Source organism: Pavona decussata, unplaced genomic scaffold, assembly GCF_977016875.1.
Source record: "Pavona decussata unplaced genomic scaffold, jaPavDecu1.1 SCAFFOLD_11, whole genome shotgun sequence".
NCBI classification, from domain to species: Eukaryota; Metazoa; Cnidaria; class Anthozoa; order Scleractinia; family Agariciidae; genus Pavona; species Pavona decussata.
The window spans coordinates 2,948,185-2,969,718 of NW_028145434.1; the positions used below are offsets into that span (position 1 = coordinate 2,948,185).

General features: G+C 37.2%; 2 protein-coding genes across 7 annotated transcripts in view; both read right to left on the reverse strand.

Annotated features, from left to right (window-relative positions):
- Window positions 1–10,468, reverse strand: part of LOC146488208 (uncharacterized) — a 71,285-nt gene extending 60,817 nt beyond the window's left edge. For 3 of the 6 annotated variants that reach the window (XM_085121964.1, XM_085121951.1, XM_085121937.1), the window contains exons 1-7: window positions 10,339–10,468; window positions 4,360–4,416; window positions 3,482–3,544; window positions 3,026–3,079; window positions 2,287–2,301; window positions 422–793; window positions 126–176 (exon numbers count right to left, since the gene is read on the reverse strand). In XM_085121964.1, the coding sequence (XP_084978090.1) occupies window positions 126–176; window positions 422–793; window positions 2,287–2,301; window positions 3,026–3,079; window positions 3,482–3,544; window positions 4,360–4,416; window positions 10,339–10,396 (670 nt within the window). In that variant the 5' untranslated portion in view covers window positions 10,397–10,468. The remainder of the gene's footprint in view (window positions 1–125; window positions 177–421; window positions 794–2,286; window positions 2,302–3,025; window positions 3,080–3,481; window positions 3,545–4,359; window positions 4,417–10,338) is intronic. The other 3 variants (XM_085121959.1, XM_085121970.1, XM_085121943.1) reach the window with 3 other exon arrangements.
- A 4,320-nt stretch (window positions 10,469–14,788) lies between these two features.
- On the reverse strand, window positions 14,789–17,856 carry LOC146488210 (neuropeptide SIFamide receptor-like). Its single transcript, XM_085119996.1, has 2 exons — window positions 17,732–17,856; window positions 14,789–16,391 (listed from the first exon to the last, which is right to left on the reverse strand). The coding sequence occupies exon 2, from the start codon at window positions 16,379–16,381 to the stop codon at window positions 15,347–15,349; it is 1,035 nt and encodes a 344-aa protein (XP_084976122.1). The 5' UTR covers window positions 16,382–16,391; window positions 17,732–17,856; the 3' UTR covers window positions 14,789–15,346.
- Between the last annotated feature and the right edge of the window lie 3,678 nt (window positions 17,857–21,534).

Consider the following 21,534-nt stretch of genomic DNA (forward strand, 5'->3'; position numbering starts at 1 on the left):
ATCTATCTATCTATCTATCTATCTATCTATCTATCTATCTATCTATCTATCTATCTATCTACAGATTTTCTATTTTCAGTTCAAGAAAACGAACCAATTCAGCAGTTTTCTTATCCATTACTTACCTGAAGGGGAAGTAGGTGTTGGACTCGGAGTCGGCCTTGAAGTTGATGGCGCTGAAAGAAATAGAGAACTTATTAAATGCATGGTATTAATTAGTGTTTATAATATTTTGTTTGTGCAGAAATGGAACCTATACAAGACCTTACTAGACTGTAAAGCAATGACTAACAGAGGCCACACCACAGGAAAACAAACAAGTTTAGAACAACAACAACAAATAACAAGCACTTACAGAAGATGTGTTTCCCTTTAAATTATACGTTTACTGTCAAATAAAGCATTTGAAATGTGTTAGCACCTTGTGTAGATGGTCCTCCGTTGCCACAGTAACGTAAAGAACAAGCAGGTGGTGGGTGAAGTTTATAAACGAAGAATCCCCCACAGTTGCGGACACTGATATAAGTTGACCAATCACAGCAGTGACTATTCCTGGTGAAACAAACTTGACGCTGTACTACACCAGCAGCTACTGACGGATGGCTTCCGTTGAGCCACCCTGGCACATGCGTACCGCAACGAAGCTTAGGGACACATGACTCGGGCATCTGATCACCAGCCCCTCCGCCGAATCTGTACCAGCCGGACAGTCCACTATCGCACAGGGAAGAGATGCCTTCGAAATAGCCCATGGCCCTGTTAGATTCGTTTAGGAACCTATAGCTGGAACATTCTACAAGAGATTTCATACTGACTGTTAAGTCATACCATTTGACTGTACATGAGAAAAAAAACTTTACAAAAACATACCCGGAATAAGAAAATAACTTAGGGCAAAAAAATCCCTTTTTGAGACCTGGCTCCTGTTTGGTCTTTTGTAGCCTCGCAGGCTTGCTCCTAGGCCTTTTCGCGTTGATCGAGTGCGCCGAGCAAAATAGCGCGAGGTGGCCTGGGAGTGCCTTCCCGGTCAGCTCAACGGTTGACGTCACGTTCAGCCGCGCGTCAAGGAAGAGTGGGGACGAGATTAAGAACCTCAATGACAGCGAATTTCAAAGCTATGGTACCGAGTCCGAGTAGCGTGAACAGTACATTTAGGAATATTTTCTAACTGATTCACAAGGGTAGTTTAAGGCGTACAAGATGCGATAATAACGTCATTATACGTAATGAAAAAATACTAAATTAATCTAAAGATATGAAACTTAGTGCGCGAAAACCTGAAATATTTCAGCCAAGTTGAAATCTACGTGTTTAGATGTTTTGCAGTGGTAACATGAGGTTACATGAAGTTAACATTAATCTGCCCCATCAACCTGTTTCTAAAAGCGACAAACTCAATGTGAAAAGTTTGTTCACGTTGAGGGTAATCTTTATATAGGAATGCTAACGTCACAAAAAGTGGTTTATAGAAGGGTCTTCAAAAAATTACCAAGAACAAATAAAAGACTAATCATAGAAACAAGAAATGAATAAATATATACCATAAAGTTAAAAGTAGAACTAAAAGGATCATAAAATGGCTTTTGACAGTTCACGTTTAAGAGCAGTCAGCGACTCTGCTTGCCTTGTCGCGGGATCTAATCTGTTCCAGATTCTTGAACCAATATTAATTGATGAACAGTGGCCGCATTTTCTATTGGCAGTGGATTTGCTGATATTATTTCTATACCTGGTATAATAACCATGAAAATCGCCATCAAATAAGATTGGAACCGTGTAGCAAAAACGGTTTTTAAGTAACTTATATATGAAAACAGCCTGATGGACCATTCCAATCCATTCGCAATAAGGGCTTCCATCCAAGTCTCTTTAGCGCCTCAGATGCAGATGAATGGGCAGGAAGATCTAATACTGAAGGCAAGCAGCCTTATTTTGCAACACTTGTAGCTCAGCCATGGCCGAGAAGGGTTACTGCCTCCTTAATTACTTCGCAAGTATAAAAGCTTTGACGAGATTTGGACGATCGATAGTACGTCCAAAAATGCTTCCTTTGATGTCCGCTACGGAAATTGCTAAAAGTTACTGGAAGAAAAGTATTTTTCCTTCATACTGGAAGAGATTTTCCATTTTTTGATTAAACTGCCTGTCAAAAAATTCGTCACCATGGTAGCTTCAAAGTCAACCACATCAAATTATTGCCTTACAAATTTCTGATGAAGTCATTTTCGTTCTTAATAGGGTTAAACTATATATCAATTGACCTAGCAAAGGTTAACAGATTATTACCTGAGGCTGATGGATCTGAAAGAAAAGAGACAAGGAAAACGTAATTTGTATGCCTTTATTTACAGGGCACTATTTGGGCTTGTAGTGTTGAAAATTTATATATTTAAAGTTAACTTTATGAAGAAAAAAGCGTTTGGGTCTTAACGAGTATTTAGACATTTTTCGTCTTAAGTGGGCAAGGTTTAAATGTTCGTAAGCTGTGGTGAAAGCAAGCAAAACTATATTGATTAATATTATAATTAATAAATTGTAAAAACCAAATTCAGTTAAGTTTTGTTATCCTTCAGTTGTAAATCAAAAACAATCTGCTATACTTAGATACATCCATTTTTGCTACTTTTGTCAACGTTTTTACCTCCTTGAGGCTGATTGAAATTGTAAAAATGGGGCAGTTACCTTAGTATAATAGAAACCTTAGTACTAAAATCGTACTCGAGTCTTTCAATTAATAATGAAAGTTTAATGAAATGAATTCAAGAGGAAATTAACACATTATGAGCTCAGTATGAACACGCGCGCTAACGTGTACTTTAGTCAAAAATTCGCTAAAAAACGGAAATCTTCCACAATCCTTTATGAAGAGAAATTCCAAAAACAATTTGGAAAAGTGCTGCTTTCTATTTTGCTGGCACGGAAAATGGAATGTCAGGTTACTAGTTTAACAACATTTTTTGTTTTGTAAAATCGAAGAATGAAGACAAAACAAGTGGCTACGAAAACAGCGAAAATCATCTTTTACCTTCATTATTTTCCAAGGCTGAGACATCATTGGCCATCGTCTCCTCTAAACTATCTGTAAGGCAAAAAAGGATGTATTGATCAACTGTAAATCAACTAATCATTTGAGTGACAAAGCATTGCCTTGGTTAATTCTTCAGATTCTACGAGCCTGGCCAATTAAGGTAGGAGCTTTTGGAAATTTTTTCCACCTTACTCTACATCAACAACATCTACATCTTTGCTATGTAAAGTAATTAATTAATTAAGTAATAATATGTTCTTCGGGAATTTTCTATTTTTTTCGTTTAAAAAAGCAAAGAAACCTCAACCATATCTTACAAATCCAACTTAACCTCACAGTTGTGCAAAGTGATTTCCAAACAAATCACAAGTAGACTAACGTATGTGGCGGCAGTGAAAAAATAAAAAAATAAAAAACGCGCCTTGGAATTGCGGAAGTCTTCCCTACACTTACTTCCTTCGTCTAAGATATTCCCTGCTGTTTCTGACAGCACAGCGGCTTCCTCGCCCAGTTTCCCTGAACAAGCAAATGTTTGCATGAATTTAGTCAGTCTACTATAACATTCAATATAACGCATACTAGGGAAACCATCAGTATTACATTAAAGGTCTTATATCAATTTCCCTATCAAATAATACATTCGAATTGAAGTTGTGGGAAAAAATGAGGGTAAACTAATAATAATCCTAAAGATTAGGGAGTGCGTTCGATGATCTCGATCCCAGGCTCCCTCTCCTTTGTGATGTCACCCGCCCCTGCAAAAACATCTGCGGGGGAGCCGGATACGCGTCCCAAGATCCATCCATTCATTCATGCAATCAACATTATCCCATACAATCTCGACTCCAATCCGTATTAGGAGTGCGTTCTTCCTACGTCGAATGCAATTATGTTTTACTTTCATAGTGATTTTATTCGCGCGGAAATCTGTTTAACACAGCTAGGTATTTTTACGAGTCGCCTTTTTTTTTGTTCGACGAGTGAAAATTTTTTTGTGTTGTTTTGCTTGATTTTATACAACCATTTCAGTTCTTTCTTCAAATCAATGATTGTTGGGCTTTTTTCGGAGGAATACAATAGGTGGCTTGCATTGCCGCCATGTTGGTGTACAAAACAAAAAGAAAAGTTTGTTCACATAGTTTGCATAAAAATTGAAGTTAGCTTCCACCAGAGGAGAAAAATCTTATTTTTCCTGTACACCAATATGGCCGCCATGATGTCAGGTGCCAACCATTAATACACTTCATATTTGCCCTCATTTTGGCGTACATTTTCGTGTTTAGTTCCGATAAGTATGCACAAGAGATTCACAAATTAGAAGATAGATTTACCTTCTCCATCTGCGGTAACTTCAAATGTCTCAAGCGATGCAGCTTCATTGTTTGTCGCTGAGAAAAATGAACATGCAAAAACTCTTAAATACCTTTCAAATTAAACAATATCCACATCTTCATAACAAAAGTCTTAAATATTGTACATGTCGATTTTCAGCACGATTTCCTGGTGTACTGTTTGTAGGATATCTAGCGAATTGTTTTATTTTTTAAAGGATTAAGTGAAAAAGAAAAATACCAGCCGAAGAACCACCAATTACCAATGCCGAATATTACAAGAATGTACAGTATCCACAGCTGAGGCGATGAATACAATATATGCACAATTCTATTTATACGGCAAGAACTCAAAATACAAAATGCGTCACACTATTTTAATGTCAACACCATAATTCCGCCTAACTTTATATTGTGTTGACATAAAAAGCAGCTCTAAGTATTAAACTCTTTTATGGTGAAATCATGAGGCACAACTCAAACAAAAAGCAGGCTTACTTACGTTTTTGAACTTAAACGTAATATTCCCAATGGATAATGTCTCTGGCCTTTCGGTAATGTTATTTTGTGTTCAATGATGTAGCTAATTATAGTTAACTGTCACGTGAATTTTTTTTGGTAAGTTGGTTTGTTTAGAAAGAGTTACACAATTATAAGGGAAAAATTCTTATGAAAACGCATCATGGCTAATCCATATCCTGCTTATATTTAACAGTTTTGTCTCTCATCCTGTTGAGCTAGCGCATGCACACATGGGTTATCTTGTTTCGAACAACAATTTTCTGTTCCAAGAACATTCAGTTTAATTCCAAATTGTTTCAAAGTAGGTTTATTTAATAGCAAAATCTAAACCAAACAAATGTTATAGTGCCTTGTATCAGAATAGCTACGCTTTGTTAGAGCTGAAATATCGGTAGGCGTTGTCAATATAACAAGATTCTTGATTTCATGAGCGAATTTAGCTTTCATGACAGAGATTCAAATTTGGTAAGGCCCTACGTACGTTGGTAAAATAAGAAAAGATTTCATTCGACTCGCGCGCGTGCAGTGCCTTCATTAAACAATGCAGAAGTTGAAAGGTATGGAGGGTAACAGTTGATATTGCTGCTTGGATTTTTAAGTACGGCGATCAGTCAATGAATGTACCGTGACTAAGTAATAAATAATGCTGCGTAAGTGCATAGTTACTTGAGGGACTGGTTATGAAACCTTGCCATGAAAACAATGGTGCTGCAGTTTATGTTGGAAGGGCCGCGACCCTGCACAATCCTTTGTTTTAACCAGTTCAGTTGCTCCAACACATTCCAAATTCTATTGTTGTTTGTGCAGGGTCAAGGCCAAAAAGGCAAACAAAATATACACAACAAAGAAGTTTGTCAGGTTTCATAACCATTGCCTTCAATTAACTATGATAAGTGTGAGTTCAGGAAAAAGCTTACCTTTTAAAAATGTGAACGTGAACACGAGTAAAACCACCACAATCACTGATTGGAGACGCATTTTGATTTCAACGCGATCAACGAGTCGATCATGTACTAATGAACCCTCCGAATGCGTGCAGTTCTTTTATCGTGTAACTATGGCGGAAAATTCACTAAAAAAATACCTTATGGCCTAAGTGGATGAGAAAAACCAGCGTTTGTGACGTCTTTAGTAATATTGTTCATTTCCTGATAGTTTCTCCGGTTTCATTGGTCATGCCTGTTGAAGCATGATCCTCTGCGAGAGAGCAGAAGAGAACTGAAACCTCATCTTGATTTAAAAGTGGCGGAAGAGAAAGATGGAGCGAGGAGGAAATTAATGTTGTGATTTACAAACGTTTGTGTACGTTGACGGACGCCGTAAATTATATTGGTATAAAAGCAACCAATTTATCTGTTACGGGATGTTTTCATTTTTCCTTAGACCATGTCTTATAGTAAATGTGAACTGTGATTTCTTCTTTCTCTGTTAAGGGATGAAATGATTGTAAATATCGAGGAAGACAGGTTCAGAAATACTGTTTATAAACTAATTTATTTATTTATAGATTCATTTATTAGCTTCAAGGGGGTAAACAACGGCATGTTCATCTCATAATTGAAAGAAAGGGGCTCGTGGCATTATATGACCGTCCATTACCACACAAATGACTTGAGCCGGAGTTGAGGGTGGTAAAGAGACCTTTATTTGGTGGAATGGGAAAAAGATACTGGTGCGGTGTTGTTTTAAGACGTTTTATCTTAAACAGGGGGTACAATATCATATTTTGGGGGAGCTAAAACGAATAAACGTTTGGTTCTGTGTTAATCAGAAGCTGTGGTTATACGATGTTTGGTTGATACCTGAAATTTCCGCTTGGTTGCGAGAGCCGAAAAAATGTGCGCGCAACTTGCTTTTCGTCTCGGTTAAAACGAATTAATGGGCTCCGGTCCTATCTGTAAACATAAACGTCTTTCAAAATCTATTTGAACCAAGAAAAGAGAAACCTTTAGCTATCTTTAAATAAAGTCTAAAAATATGTTAACTTAATTTAATGTTCCCAATTATTGCAGATAGCGCTAGAAGTATTTAATATTAAATAAATTTGGCAGACAAAGTCTATCTCTGTTACCAAGAATTTCTACAATTTGTTTTCAGTATTATGATAAAAAATGAAGATATTAAGTCAAACGTCTGCATAGCAGTCGGCAGGTTAACAGTTTAAGAAAAACGACGACAGTTTTGATTTTTTAAGGCATGTTTCGACAGCTCTTTGGTCATCTTTAGTTTATATTTTTAAATACAAAGTTGAATTTATAACAAGTACTTACAAATGCTAACATGAAAGAGAAAAAAACAGTAACAGAATAATTAAAGAATACGTGACAATGTGCTACTAGAAAGAGAGTTTTTTTAAAAATTGGCATGGTGCAATTGTTGGTCTATATTCCACTTCTTTAATCTTGAGTTGAAAATTTGTTGAAGCATGATGCCATAGTTTATGTTCGCCTGATTTTTTCAATATTCTCATTTGCATTTGTAAGTACTTATTATAAATCAGCTTTATATTTGATAATTTAAACTGAAGATGACAGAAGAGCTGTCGAAAAATGTCTTTGAAACATGAAAACTGTTGTCGTGTTTTCTTAAAATTTTAAACCAAAGGTGTAATAGAGCGCAAAACTGCGCAAGACACGGGGGTCGATTAGAGAAACTTGTAGAGAAAATGCGGCAACTGCAGAAGGTATAGAAGTACTGGTTAGTGTGGGAGAATTAACGGACCATTCCAGAATTGTTACGCTTCGTACAACGGATATGTCAAAGTTCCGTTTAAGCGCTATTCAACAACATCACAATTAAGACCTCGGTTAGGAATAAATCAAACAAGGTAGGGCTGTTGCTATAGAAATGAAACTTATGGAGAATATCAGTCGATTGCTAGTAGTTAACAGTGAACTAAATTTAGAATTTAGACAACAACTATGTCTACAGTGCTTTTGGTATGTTGTTTCTATCGCAGTGCCAATACACCTTATTAACGTAACTAAGGCCTGGGGCAAACGTCGAATCTTAGTCGAACTTAATTCGTCGAACCTATTAATTTTGAAATAGGCGCATGAATGGTGCGACGTTTGCCGCAATTAAGTTCGACTTAAATTAATTAGTTCGACTCCAGCATAAGTTCGACTTGCCAAGTCGGATAATGCGACAGTGGCTCGGCGTTACAGCAAACGCCGTTCTAAACACGCGCTGAACTCAATTCATAAATCATGCAAATTACAAAATAATTGATTCAAATGTGATGGACTGCGCAAACGTCACAAAAATACCGACTCCCCCATCTGCCAAACACTATTTCCCCTCCTGACGAGCATGCGCTGTACAAAGACAATTTCGCGACCAGAAATGGCGAGCTATCGAAAGCCATTGTTGACATCGCAAAGCGTGATGGAAATGTGTTTTTTGTGTTTCATGAACACTAAATATAAATGATTGAAATGCGGATTGCCTATTTGCAATAAATGCTCAGTGTTTGAGTCTTCTCTTTCTATTTTTCGCAATTAATTGCCATTTGAAGAAAAGCCCGACGAGCACTGTATTTTGGCATTTCGCTAGCAAGTCCTAGCAATAACTAGCCGCGCATCGAATTAATAGGGACCTTACGAATGCAAGACGGTGACGCTAACGAAAACGTCATTTGAAAGTATAAATTTATTTCATTTGTGCTATACTTCGCTATTATTTTAACTCATTCAACTTGTACACAAACGACAAACTACCCAGGAACCAAATTGGTAGGAGCACCGTTCAAGTTAAGGAAGAGAATAATAAAAATTCACTGTCCTGTGTTCACGCTCTCCACAAAACCTTGAATTTGGTCGTTTCACGTTGTTGTTTTGCAGAGGACGACAAAGAAATGTTCCAAAATCTAAAACGCACGTGCAGAGCGATTGGTTTTGCTCATTAAGCCTTTTGTGTTGTGGCGTTGTCGTCGCCGTCGCCGTGGTGTTTTCGTAAGGTCCCTAATAGCACGGGGACACGTGCTTATTTCTGTGTTTCACGAAGTGCAACTTGTGAATTAGGGTCTACGCAGGTTTGACGTTTGCTACCACACTGGAATTAAGTCGACTCTTTGTCGAACCTATTTTTAATAAATTCGACGCGACTTAGATTCGACGTTTGCCCTAGGCCTAATATGGGCACAATGAAATCCATGGTGTTCTAGATCGCCAGCTAATTCTTGTCTCACAATTGTCTGCTAATAAACTTCGCAGGCCTTTGGTGTGAGACGTAAAGCGTTCGTTCTTGGGCTGCGTTTCGTATTTTTTACTTGGATAGTTGTACTGTACTGTTCAGTAGGTTATATTATAGCTTTTTGTGGTGTTTATACTGACATCGAAGAGATCCTTTATAACTGCTAAATTAACAAACAAATTTAAACAAGGAAATTTGATCCAACACGTCCTGACGAACTCAACTTATAAATTCATTTTGTTTAATCTTCAGGGTCCACTGCTCAGATTTTTTCTTAGAGGGGCAGTGAAACAAACACCGACGGAAATGTTAAAATAATGTTTTAATACTGTTAACAATTTACCCTACAAGTATACATATTCTAGTATTTGCTATCTTTTGCTGCGGATGGCTTGATGGAAATGGATTACAATTTGAAAATATTGGCCAATTTTTTCAATTTCTTTCTGGGTATGTTGAAGAAATTGCTTAAAACAGATTTATGGATAGTCCTTCATTGGAGAATAATAATAATAATAATCAATTTATATAGCGCTTTTTATATAACATTCAAAAGCGCTTACAATATAAAAACGAAAAATTTAGTCAAAATCAATAAAATATAAAATTTAAGAGTAATCAATCAAACAAAAAGTAAGAAATAAAATAGAAATCAGAGAAATCAGTTAATGGTTTACTTCTCGGCGCTCTGCAAACAATTTCATGTTAGAGAAAAGGTTATGTGCTAAATATTTGAGTAGCTTTGTTTAAAACACAACAAAATCTTCGTAACAGTGCCCCTTGACATGGGATGCGCAAACGAACACGCGCTCTCAGCTATTAAGGATGGCATTGGTATGGTTTTGGTAGACTGTTAAAAGACACAAATAGTCACACACAACATATATTTGTTTAAAAATTTAAATAATTTAACTTTCAGTAGTTCAAAGAAGGATAAGAATTAACATAAAATTAACTTTCACTAGGTGCGATGAGTATAAAACAAATTTTCAATGTGCTAAATGGGTCCGGCGTAAATGATTTAAACTCGAAGGCACGAAGACACAGTTTTCTCTAGGAATATTTGTGTTGGTATGATTTTTCAGTATCCGTAAGTCTGATACTTCGTCCTAAATGTATGTGCAGCCCCTTAAACACACTGAAAAGGCGTGGCTGGTCATTGCATCATGTTTGTCCGTGAGTTGAATATTCAAGTGAACGATATTAAGTCAAAGGTACCTTCACCAAGCAACAAATTATGGTGTAAAAAAGTGGAAAACATACCTCCGACAGACAGTGTAAAGAATAATAAAATTACTCCAAGGAAAACTTCCAAACGCATATTGACTCCCACACACTGATTGCCATGTAGGTCAGAGAAATAATTGTAACGTTAACTGCAGCACTTTTATAAGACCAATAAGGCGTTTGTTTCCTTTACGTACAATATGTTCAACACGGAAAAAATGCTTGACACTACTGTACGCGGTGTAAAATAATGACAGTTAGTGACGCATGTGGTCTGATACTGCCCCCGCAGTTTTTTCCGTTTTTTTGTGTGTGTTTTAAGTTCAAACAAAAGAGCAGAATCTTATGAAAGCTAACCTTCGTACCAAGCTAAACAAACAAACGAAGAAGAGATTTAAGTTGCGTAATCTTCCTCACTGGACGATGTCAAGAATTGAAATGAAATTACAGTCAGAGAGGTGGTGAGTGTCAATTTCGTCATGCCATGTTTTCATCGAAATCGGGAGTAAATATCATCATTTCTCTCGAATAACCCGAAAATTTGTTTCGTAATCTTCTCCGACTTGCAAAAGGGTTTTGAGGCCTTTAGTGGTCTGTACTGTTTCTTTGTACCTAGGCAATGCAAAAATGAAATCTCTGAAACACACTTCTCGTCGAAAAGTTTAATATAACATTGAAAGTCATGTATGACAAGCTTAAAGTGACGCACCTCTCGAAAACCGGATGGTTAGATTATATTGCTCCTTATGTACTGCAAAAATTATCATAATAATCGGGTATTGCGCAGTGATTGGTAAAACAAATACTTCAATATTTTCACGTTTCACTTGTACATGCACATACATGTATTAATTCTATTGTATTTCAATAGACTTAGACGCTTTTTGCCTGCAATATCATCATTATAAGAAGACTCCCAGAGAATACTGCACCTTAGAAAGCTTCATTTCGATTGATTAAAACACAAAACCTTTTTAAATCTGCTTTGATAGTGAATAAAATATGTTTTAAATATGCATGTCTTTTAAGTCAATAATCGTGCTGACACGTTTTAAAAATTTACCGCATTGCTGCGTTAAAGTGGATCGTAACGTGTCATGTAATTTAGGTGTGGTAAATGCACATGTTTTGATATAATGTCTTCATGTTTTTTGCTTTTTTTAGCCTGGGGGATGGGGGGTGGGGGAGAGGTTTCTGCATGTTCTCTTTTCCTTAATTTGCATGCTTTGAAAAATAATGGCTCTCTAGGTTTAATAGAAAAAAAATAGAAAATACAACTCTTATACACGGAATCTAACAACTTGCACGAACGCTATGAGCCCTGTCGTTCACTGAGTTACGGTTTGTGAATTGGAAGAGTCGTTTCAGTGCCTTTCAACAACTAAACCTACAGTTTTAATATGAATTCTAAATTTGTAAATAATTAATTGATTTCACGATATTTGTATGTCAGAATTAATTTGCAAAACCTTACTTTTCTCGGTTATTTGTGTGATGCTTAATCCTTATAATAAGGTCACAATATAATGTTCAAACTGTTGGTATACTGGCTGTTATTTTACAGATGCAATATATTCAGTTTGATGACACAACTCATGTCAATCATTGATATCGGACTTTACGTCCATGAACAATTTTTGTCAATCGTAGTTTATCAAATTTATCTGTGTGGCACCAGGCACATTGACTAGCAAACTTCTGAGTACTAGATTTGTTTCTGGGCTGCAACTTTTATTTCCATCTCTCTGTCGAAGTGTAAAGAAGAGTGAAATTACTGCAACAAAAGCGTTCAAGCGCATATTGACTCTAAGACGCCAATTGCCACGTAGATAGAAATGCAGCGCTTTTATTAGGCCAATCAAAGGCCTTTGTTTCATCGACGTACAGTACCTTTAACCCGGAAAGGTAGCTTTGTACGCGTTCGAGAAAAAAAATAACAATTGATGACGCTCGTGGTACAATACAACACAATAATTTGATTTAAGGAGGGAGATTTCAAACTTAAACTATGCCTGCGTATATTTGCTCTCTGAAAATTTTCCGCTTTCTTTACTCTAAAAGAAAAAACAAATGGGCACACAAAGATTTAAAGATAATTAGCTGAAAAAAAAGACAGATATTGAAGAAAGTATGTGAGTCGCATCACATTTTTCACTGGACGAAATTAATCTGAGATGCAGCGAATTTAGTTGTTAGCTGAGAATGCTCATTTTGCAGTATCATAATTGCACCGTTAGGGAACTAAATACGAGTCAGTTCTCTGAGTAGCTCCAATATTTTGTTTCCTATTTACCGGAATAACAAATGGATTTCCAGGTCTTTAATGCAGTGAGATATTTATTTCATTCTTTTCTATAATAGTAAAATAAGATTTGGAGGAAACTTGCAAGGTGAAAAGTTGAATATAGCTTGATTACAGGTGCTGCATGTTAAGCTAAAAGTTGCGTACAGTGTCGGAAACCTGGTCGTAATATTATGTTGCTTTTCATGAACCACAAATGGCAATGATCTTCTGTGATAGCGCTTTGGTTTGTTTTAACAAGCGCTACAAATATCTTTAACAGACGCTTGGCTGCGCTAAAAATGAGTGTAATATTTTACATGCACATTCTCATACATGTACAGCGTTGTATTCAAACATGTTCTTTTCATTTTTTCCCACAATATCATCACGATATGAACGGGTCGATTTCTTTTTACGCGGGATGCCCTGAGGGGGCATACCGTGTCTAAAAACGGGTCGATTTTTTTTTTTTTTTTTTTTACGCGGGATGCCCTGAGTGCTTGAGAGCTCCTTTAAATCTCATTTGATTTGAAAAAGACGTGTTTTAAATATGCATGCCGTATTGAAGTACTCAGTCGCTCTGGGAAATTGTGACACTTAAGCACTTTAGCCTACTGCCGGCCGAACAAGTGGTTCATGATATTTTGAAACGAGTCTCATCACGTTTCGTATTTCTCCCTGTTTTGTTTCCTAGCCAAAAAAACACAACAAAAAAACAATGGCCCTCGAAATCGTTATGAAATAGAATAGAGAAGACGACATCACGTTTTACCCACAATCCAATAACTTGCGTGCGTAGAATGACCCACCTCAATAAGTTTCGGGTATTGAAGCGGAAGTGTCGTTTCAGGGTCATTCAACGACAAAATGGAAACATTTAAAATGACCTTTATTCAGTTTCCCTGATCTCGTTGGAAGTAATTAATTAATTAACAATTTAGTTTTCCACATTGTTTTATGTTTACAAAAGACATACGTGGCGAGGGATACGTAACAAGACTGGAACAAACAAATTTGAACAAAGGAATAGTAAACAACACGTAGACGTCATGAATTTCTACACTTACGAAATCCAGAGAAACACGTACAACAAACAAACCAGTTAAGCAATCTTACACTGGTGCTTAATTCAGCTAAAACATACGAACAGATCAAGGCTGAATTAGCTTACACAACAACGTTATAGCGTATTTTGCTTAAGGACGTTCGCGCGAAAAAGTTCTGCCCTACAGATTTTTTCATACTTAAGGTATGGTCAGCTAATAAGTTTTTGATGTCAGAAATGCAAAAAAAATTGGGGGTCACCAACGTTGTGTCAGAGATATAACGCTGGAAAAATACCCTGATTTTGAAAAGTTGGGCCTTCGTAACTCGAAATGATCTCCATAGTTTTAAGTTTAAAATATTCAAGATGACTAACTGGAGGCAAATTATTTTAGTCAAGTTTTATCTAAGGGTATACATTACTTGCAAAAAAATTCGGACGTTTAATTTTCGGACACTTTTTCCCTCATTTCGGACAATTTTCGGACAAAAATTTCGGGCAATGCGCTGAAACATGCCTAAAGTAAATTTATGATTAAAAAACATGAATTAGAGGTATAGCCTTTCTCCAATTAAAAAGGGAGGGCTTGAGATAGTCCTCCGAGCTACGTTTAAAATTGAAGACATCAAGCAGTTTCTGCTTCTTCGTCTCAAAGAGCTTATTCAAAAGAACTATGAGCTTCTTGATCTATCACCTCGGTCACCGACAGCTACAGATGAAGAACGACACGCTCGTGACAATGAAGAGGACCTTTCAATTGTGTTGATTGATGATGATGAAGATGAAGAGGATTAGCACCACTGGCACTGGCAATGCAATTACTGTATCATAAAACTGGGCTAGGGTCGAAGATTAAAATATAAATTGCAAAATTAAATGGAATTTATCTATGTTTTTGTCTTTCATAAAAGAAACAAATATTTTCCTTTCCAGTGATAAAAAAAAAAACGACTGAGCAAAGCCGCCTAATCCGAATTCTAGCCATATCATGTACATTGGCTTTGAATATGTGATACCGTCGCCCAGAAAGTACTTTAAAGTTTTATACTATACTGTAAAAATTTCGGACGCTTAAAAATTTTGGACGGTTTTATTTTCGGACACTATTTTTGTCCGAAATTAAAATCGTCCGAAATTTTTTGCAAGTTATGCATGTTTCGTAAATTATTTCAGCTGGTGTCATCCTTATAATTAAATGTTACTCTTAAAGAGGACATTCGCGATCGTCACACAGCCAAAAAAAGAGAGCAATTCGATGGCGCGTGGAAAGAAAAATAGAAAACAATCAAACTTCTGCCCCAAAGATTTTTTTCAAAACGTATATATTTACATTTATTGATTCATCCTTCACGGGTACATTACGAACTCACAATATGACCAGCTCCCACGGGGGCTGGATAGCTCAGTTGGTAGAGCACTGCCCCGACATCGCAGAGGTCATGGGTTCGAATCTCGTTCAAGCCTGAAATTTCATGCGCAGCTCAAAATATATGTTTCATATATTTACATTTATTTAGAATTAATATTTGTGTACAATCTTGCACGATAGCACCATAGGAAAGCAGTATATATCTAACAGCTTTTGCCGTGTTATATTCACTCTTTTAGTAGACCCATTATTCCAGGAAAAAGTTAAATGAATTTAGTTAAATGCTAACAAATACCAACAACAACAAAAAAAACCATTACGTTGCGCGCGGTCGTAAACAGCACGTTTACCCTTCTGCCTCTGGTAAGGGAACAGTTGTATTGAGATTTAAGTCTGCGTTACCTTGGCTGCAAGTCATGGATGTTTTCTCAGATGATTTGCTATTCGATGAAACGTGATTCAAAGGTATTTCACCGATACGTGTTACAGCACGCTTGCGGCACACAAGGTTACCAATTGCTACCCGAAATTCAGGGATTCGCAAAATATATATTAAGGAATTCATAAATGAATTACTTAAATGTAAAAACTTGCTCACTGAGGAGAGCGAACTAAGCATATCCACACTAACACATGTAAAGCAGAAGTTGACAATGCTTAGTATGATTGGAAAGGGTAGCCACGTCAACACGAAAACTACAGTAGCTATGATAAGTGTGATAGCCAGGCGCTTGTCTTTTTCTCTTCTTTGTTCAGCTACAGAGATACGGCTTTGTCTTAGTTTAAACCAAAGGGTTATGTAAGTTAAAGTAGTGAGCACAATGGGAAAACAGTATGATGCCGTTAGAACAATCGGCATTGCTCCCTGAGGTAACAGCTGGAACATATCGAACAACGGCAAGGAAGCAACTGTTATTGCCAGAATCCAAGGTATTGCAACGAGAGCGAAGTATGTGAGTGAAGAGGTGACTCGGTGACGCAATGGCCAACCAATGGCGAAAAGCCTTTCTAAGGACACGGCTGCCAAGGTATATATGGACGCCATAGCTGACAGGAAATCGAAAAACCAAATTAGCGCTCTTGTTTTGATCGTAATCTCAACAGCCTTCAGCATCACACACGTATATATTGGGATTGATATTGAGCCAACCATGATATCTGCACAAGCCAATGAGATGAGCAGATAGTGTGGAGGTTTTCTAAGTCTTTTCTGGCTGAAAGTGGCGATAGTAAGAGAGTTAGCCACAAGTGTTACTAATCCAACTAAACCGAGGCACACACTCCAGGCTATGTTTTGTGGTGAGGGAGGAGGCAGGCGAACTTGGAGAATTGCTGAAAAATCGGCGCCTTGGTGATGGGATGTATTGTTGCTCCCAGCCATGTTTTTTACCCTGATTAGAAGAAAAAAGAAAACGAAAGAAGAAAAGTTAGTTCGGCAAACGAAGCGTTTATCGATTCACTAGAATGTTTGGTGTTATCAACATAGGTCGTTTATTTATTTCAACATACGGTCAAATGTCGCCTTGCGGACACCTCACTATTACAGACACCCATATATTACGGGCAGCAACTAAATCACCAGCATAAATAAATTTCAGACGTTTGACTGAAAGAAATCAATGGCCCGCTACTACGGACTCTCGCTATTAAGGACACTAACTCGCGGTCCCGAGGGTGTTCGCAATAAAGGGAGTTGACTGTACTCGTTGGTGAAGTTTGCCCTGAGGGTGACAACGCTTATTGAGAGGGCTCACTTCGAAAATAAACATTCTTTTCAAATAGCAATAAATAGGATTAGGTCAGAAAGGGCAGAAAAACCACAAGAACAACAAACAAAGAAGGTGAAAAGGAAAGCCAACAGGTAGAAAAGTTTTACATTTAGTCTTTGGAACCTCACAGATTCACTTATGAAAGACTGAACATGAAGAGATAAATCTTTGTTTTTTTTTTTTTCGTTTGTTTTTTTGTTTTGTTTTAACGACGATAGCGGCGTACTAAACAGAAAAACTGATATTAAATGTGACACAGATATAGCTGACCGCCTGTCAGCAAATATGCGAGCAGAAGAGGAAAGCAGTTTTGTAGTACGGGCAGAATAAAGTGGACTGTCAAGAGAGTTGATTATCAACAGCGTTGATAATGTAATATGGACACCGTAAAGAGATTCGAGTGCTGACGTTTCTATCGTTATGTTAGAAACAAAACCTTTGTCTTCACCCCCTTGTGTTTACCGGCGCAGGACCACAACTCTTTCAGAAACCTATTCATTCCCTCCCTGCTCTTTGTGAAACATCCACTCACATGAGACTGTATGACTATACGTTTTGGTTCCGTAATTGAAAAGCTCAGCATGCATCCATTCAAAAACTACTGTGCATTCATTTCATGGCGTTCACCACCCTGCGAAGCGATTGTTTTAGTTTGGTTTAGACTCTTCTCAGATCCTCAACTATACCGTTGGCAAAAGCGTGCATCTAGTTTCCCTCTGGCTACCTTGCGGCAATGAGTATTGCAAATAATCTTCCATACTCATAGGAGTTTGAAGGTTTTCGAGAGTCTAGAGGTTCTAAAAGGTTTGATGGTGCCTTGAGATACAACCGCACGGTGAAATCTAGGGCTTCAGATCTCGAATTTGACATGCTATGGTGTTTAAGCAGTAAAAATTAAAATGTTGGCCAGATTCTATTTTCGAGATGAAATAATATTTGGACTCGAGAAAATAAACTCTTACTTCGTTTAGAAGAAGGACAGGCAAATGCTGGATAAGGTGAATTTCCACTTCGATTGACAGCAGCCGGTTGAACAATGACTTGCATTATGGATATTTGCAGCTGAAGCTAACCTATACACACTCTATATACACAGATAAAAAAAAAAAAATTAATTGACGACCCGAACTTTTATTACAAAATGACACCTGTTAAGTGTTAAGAGCAAGGCGAATCATTATAATTTAAATAAGAAAGCAAATAAGAAACAAAACATTAATAGTACTGACAATCGTAGTGAAAAATGTTGCAGCAGTTTTGTGTTTAAAAGTAAATATATAGAGGATATTACACGGCGGGAAGATATGAATTTTATTTTCAAGTGTTTTAAGGCGATAAAAGAAAATTCATATCTTCAAGCCACCGTGTCATTTTCTTTTCATTGTGTAGATAAATCTATCGCTCGCCATTTTGCACTGACTGTTAGCACAAAACCGTGATAAAGCGGAAAATGACTCATTACTATCCTCACTAGTGATCGGAAGATATGGAAGATACACCACTCGGGTCCCGGATGTAGAACAAATAATCTAAAAAAAGAGCAAGGCTGTTTTCAAGGTCAGGGAAATATACTTTTCCAATGCAGTCGAAGCTCTCCTTGCGACCATTCTTGTAAGCGACCAGCTCTAGCTATGACCACTATTGTGAGACCTCGTTTGAATTGCCACTTTAACTGTGTAATCAAAACCTCTCGTAAGCGACCGCGACCACTTTTGGGAATTACCATCTGGTCTTTCCCAAGTCAAGTCAAAGATTGTGATACGTATTACGACAACTCTTTAATAAAAGTATATTTGAACGTGAGTTTTGACAACGATTTCGCGAACAGTGCGAAGAAATTGAAGGAAGTGGCGTTTCTTTTCTTCTTTAATTTATTTCCTGCAGTGTTAGGCTCGCTCAGAGATAAGTGGAATACATAAAGAAAATGCTGCAGATTATGATCCAAACAATAACTTGTTCAATCCGATATGATCTGGACAGACCGTCCATTAAAAAGCACCAAATGACGAAGAATTATAGATGGACATCGAATTTGCGTTGAAAGTTTCAGGTTTCAGGGGAACCCACTGCATTATTCGCTTCTCAGAAATATCTATATACAAGGGCTTCAACTTTACATTTTGCTGCAATGAAAAGCTATCCAATCGAGACCACTGATGATTAACGCTTTGCGTCATCTGTTCGCAAATTTAGGAAGAGAATCATGATCAAACTGTTTTATTTTACGCAATTATACCAATACAACTCTGAGGCTGCCAACACGGTGGAGAGAACAAAAACGCATTTAATTCCCTGTAAAAAAATTGCTGCGGTTGGTTTCTAAAGATTTAAGAAAACTTTAGATAAAATAATGTGAATTCAGTAATTCTTACCTTTATTAAAACTTTGCAAATCTTCAGCTGAGCATGACATACGGTTGCGGTTAATTTGTAAAACAAACTTCAGCTTTATGGTATAAGAACATAAAGTAAAAAGCAAACTTCTACGGAAACGCGTTGGATTGTAAATGTTATGTTCCTTGAGTAGTATCATACTTTCCTGTGTTTACGTTTAAAAGTCAATCGTGTTAATAAATGATTTCAACCGTCTTAAATGTATAGATTCCTGATTGGCTGTATTTTATGAAATCCTTGACCAATTTGTTGACGTTAAGATTACTGTAATGTATTTCAATAGAACTGTTTGTTCAGCTTTTTGACACTGCTGATTATTGTTATCATTATTTTTTTAAAAACTGTAAACTTAGTTTTTCAACTCAGTTTTAAGCCATGACCAACAATGAGACGTTTGATGGCCGCTGAGAATTCAGCTATTTTTGGTTTTAATTGTTCTTTCTTTTGCAATATTTTGCGAAATTTTGGCTCCGTATAGCAGTTTAAAACCTGGGAAATATATTGAAGCCACGGTATTTGCTTTGTTTGATGTTATCAAACTCACTCATCTTCAACCCTCAATTTTAATTTCCTGGCGTTCAGCTTTTCAACGTCTTGTCCTTTTCCTCTTTGCTGAATTTTGATGTTAACAGTACTTACTGACGATATACATCGGGGCAGTTAGTGTTCGAAATGAACACATCCGGCCTCCCTCAAATTTCTTCAGTAAAACGGCGTTTGTCTGTCTTAACCTTAACATGTTTGCAATTAATTTTGAATTTTTAAGGTTCCCCTTCGTCAGGAAAATATTTAATTTTCACACACCTGGATTAAGCTCCATGCACACCCTCGGAAAATACAGTTATTATTCACTGGGTCCGAGGTTAGCATTACCTGACGCTAGCGCAAGGTTCAGTGAGTAATCGGATCTGAAGTGTCAGCTGGTTGCGTTCAATGAACAAGTTTAATAAATACGATTACTTACAGAGGAATATAGCTTTCAATGTTTTCTCTTGGTACAGCTGCGTAGTCTGCTTAGAGTCTGGAGTCTTAGAGTCGCCGGTTACTCGTTTCGCATTATGTAATTTAAGATATCTTGAACAAATTAGAGAAGTTTTGGAGGAACATGTACAGCTTAAAATAAAAACTAGCGAAATTAGTAAGGAACGTTTAGCTGTCTTTACGACAAAAATCAGTGACATTTGAATTTTACAATGCTGTCACGAGGACGGCAAAATATTGTTCCTTTCCAATTTCACTAGTTTTTATTTTAAAATCTTGCTTGACGTTATTAACGTTTATGTCCTTCGAGGTACGGCGTGCCTGATATTTGATTAAAGATAGACGTATTTACATTGGGTGGAACTTCCTGTGAGTGGAGGTGACAAAGAATGTAAATATTTTTTATGTATTTTGAAGTGAATATTTGCTGTAATGTACCATACTGTGTAAGCAATCATAGTTGTCAGGACTCTCTTACTTTTTCAATTTGTATTTTGCCTTAGCCGTGTCTAAACGGTTCTGCCTGCATAAGGTTGCGGAATTCTTTCCCATTTCTTTCTTTGTTTCTTTTGCATTGGGCTATTCTATTACGTATCCCACGGGCTGGTGGCCTGCCTTACTCCGATAGCACTCAATACCCAGGCTCATGTACGCTCTGTAAACTCTGTTTGTCGTGAATGTAAAAAGTACTTACTTCTTTGCTTTGGCTCTTAGGGTTCATTGAATACCGCAGAAGAAAGTGGATGAGATTGGTCCTATTCGGGGAAGTGGGGAGGGTATTTTATGCACCCAATGTGTACGATGTTTCAACTTATTAGAGCCCAACCCGGTTCCCATTCCGGCTATGTATTTATTTAAATCATACCTCGTATCACATAAGACCCACACTCAGTCGCTATACGGTGAGTTCATCCCGGTAGGTTGTTTCAACCCCAGTTATGCCATTATATAATTAAACTAACACTGACATAAAGACGGTTTACGTAAACGCGGTTTAATGAAAATAACATCTCCTTACAACGGAACAAAAGTCGTACTGGTAATCGTCTTTGCTGCGGGTATTTTGAGTTGCAGTTTCTACCCTTGAAGTCTTTCGAGAATAAAACGCCATGAACGTCCAGAATGACCAATCCGATGAAAAACCAAGTCACGTGGGAATTGCGCCATTATTTCTAGCCGGCGGCCATCTTGGATTTGAATACCACCATAATTTGCCAAAAAAATTATCAGAATCAATAGCAAAACACCAGAATGACTGATCCAACAATGTTGATATTACCATTCGAAAGTAAAAAAAAGCAGGTAATTTACCGACAGGGTATTCTAAATGTTCACGTTGCAAAATTATGTTGACAATGTTGCTTTAGCTGTTAAAATTCTAGCGTCGAAAA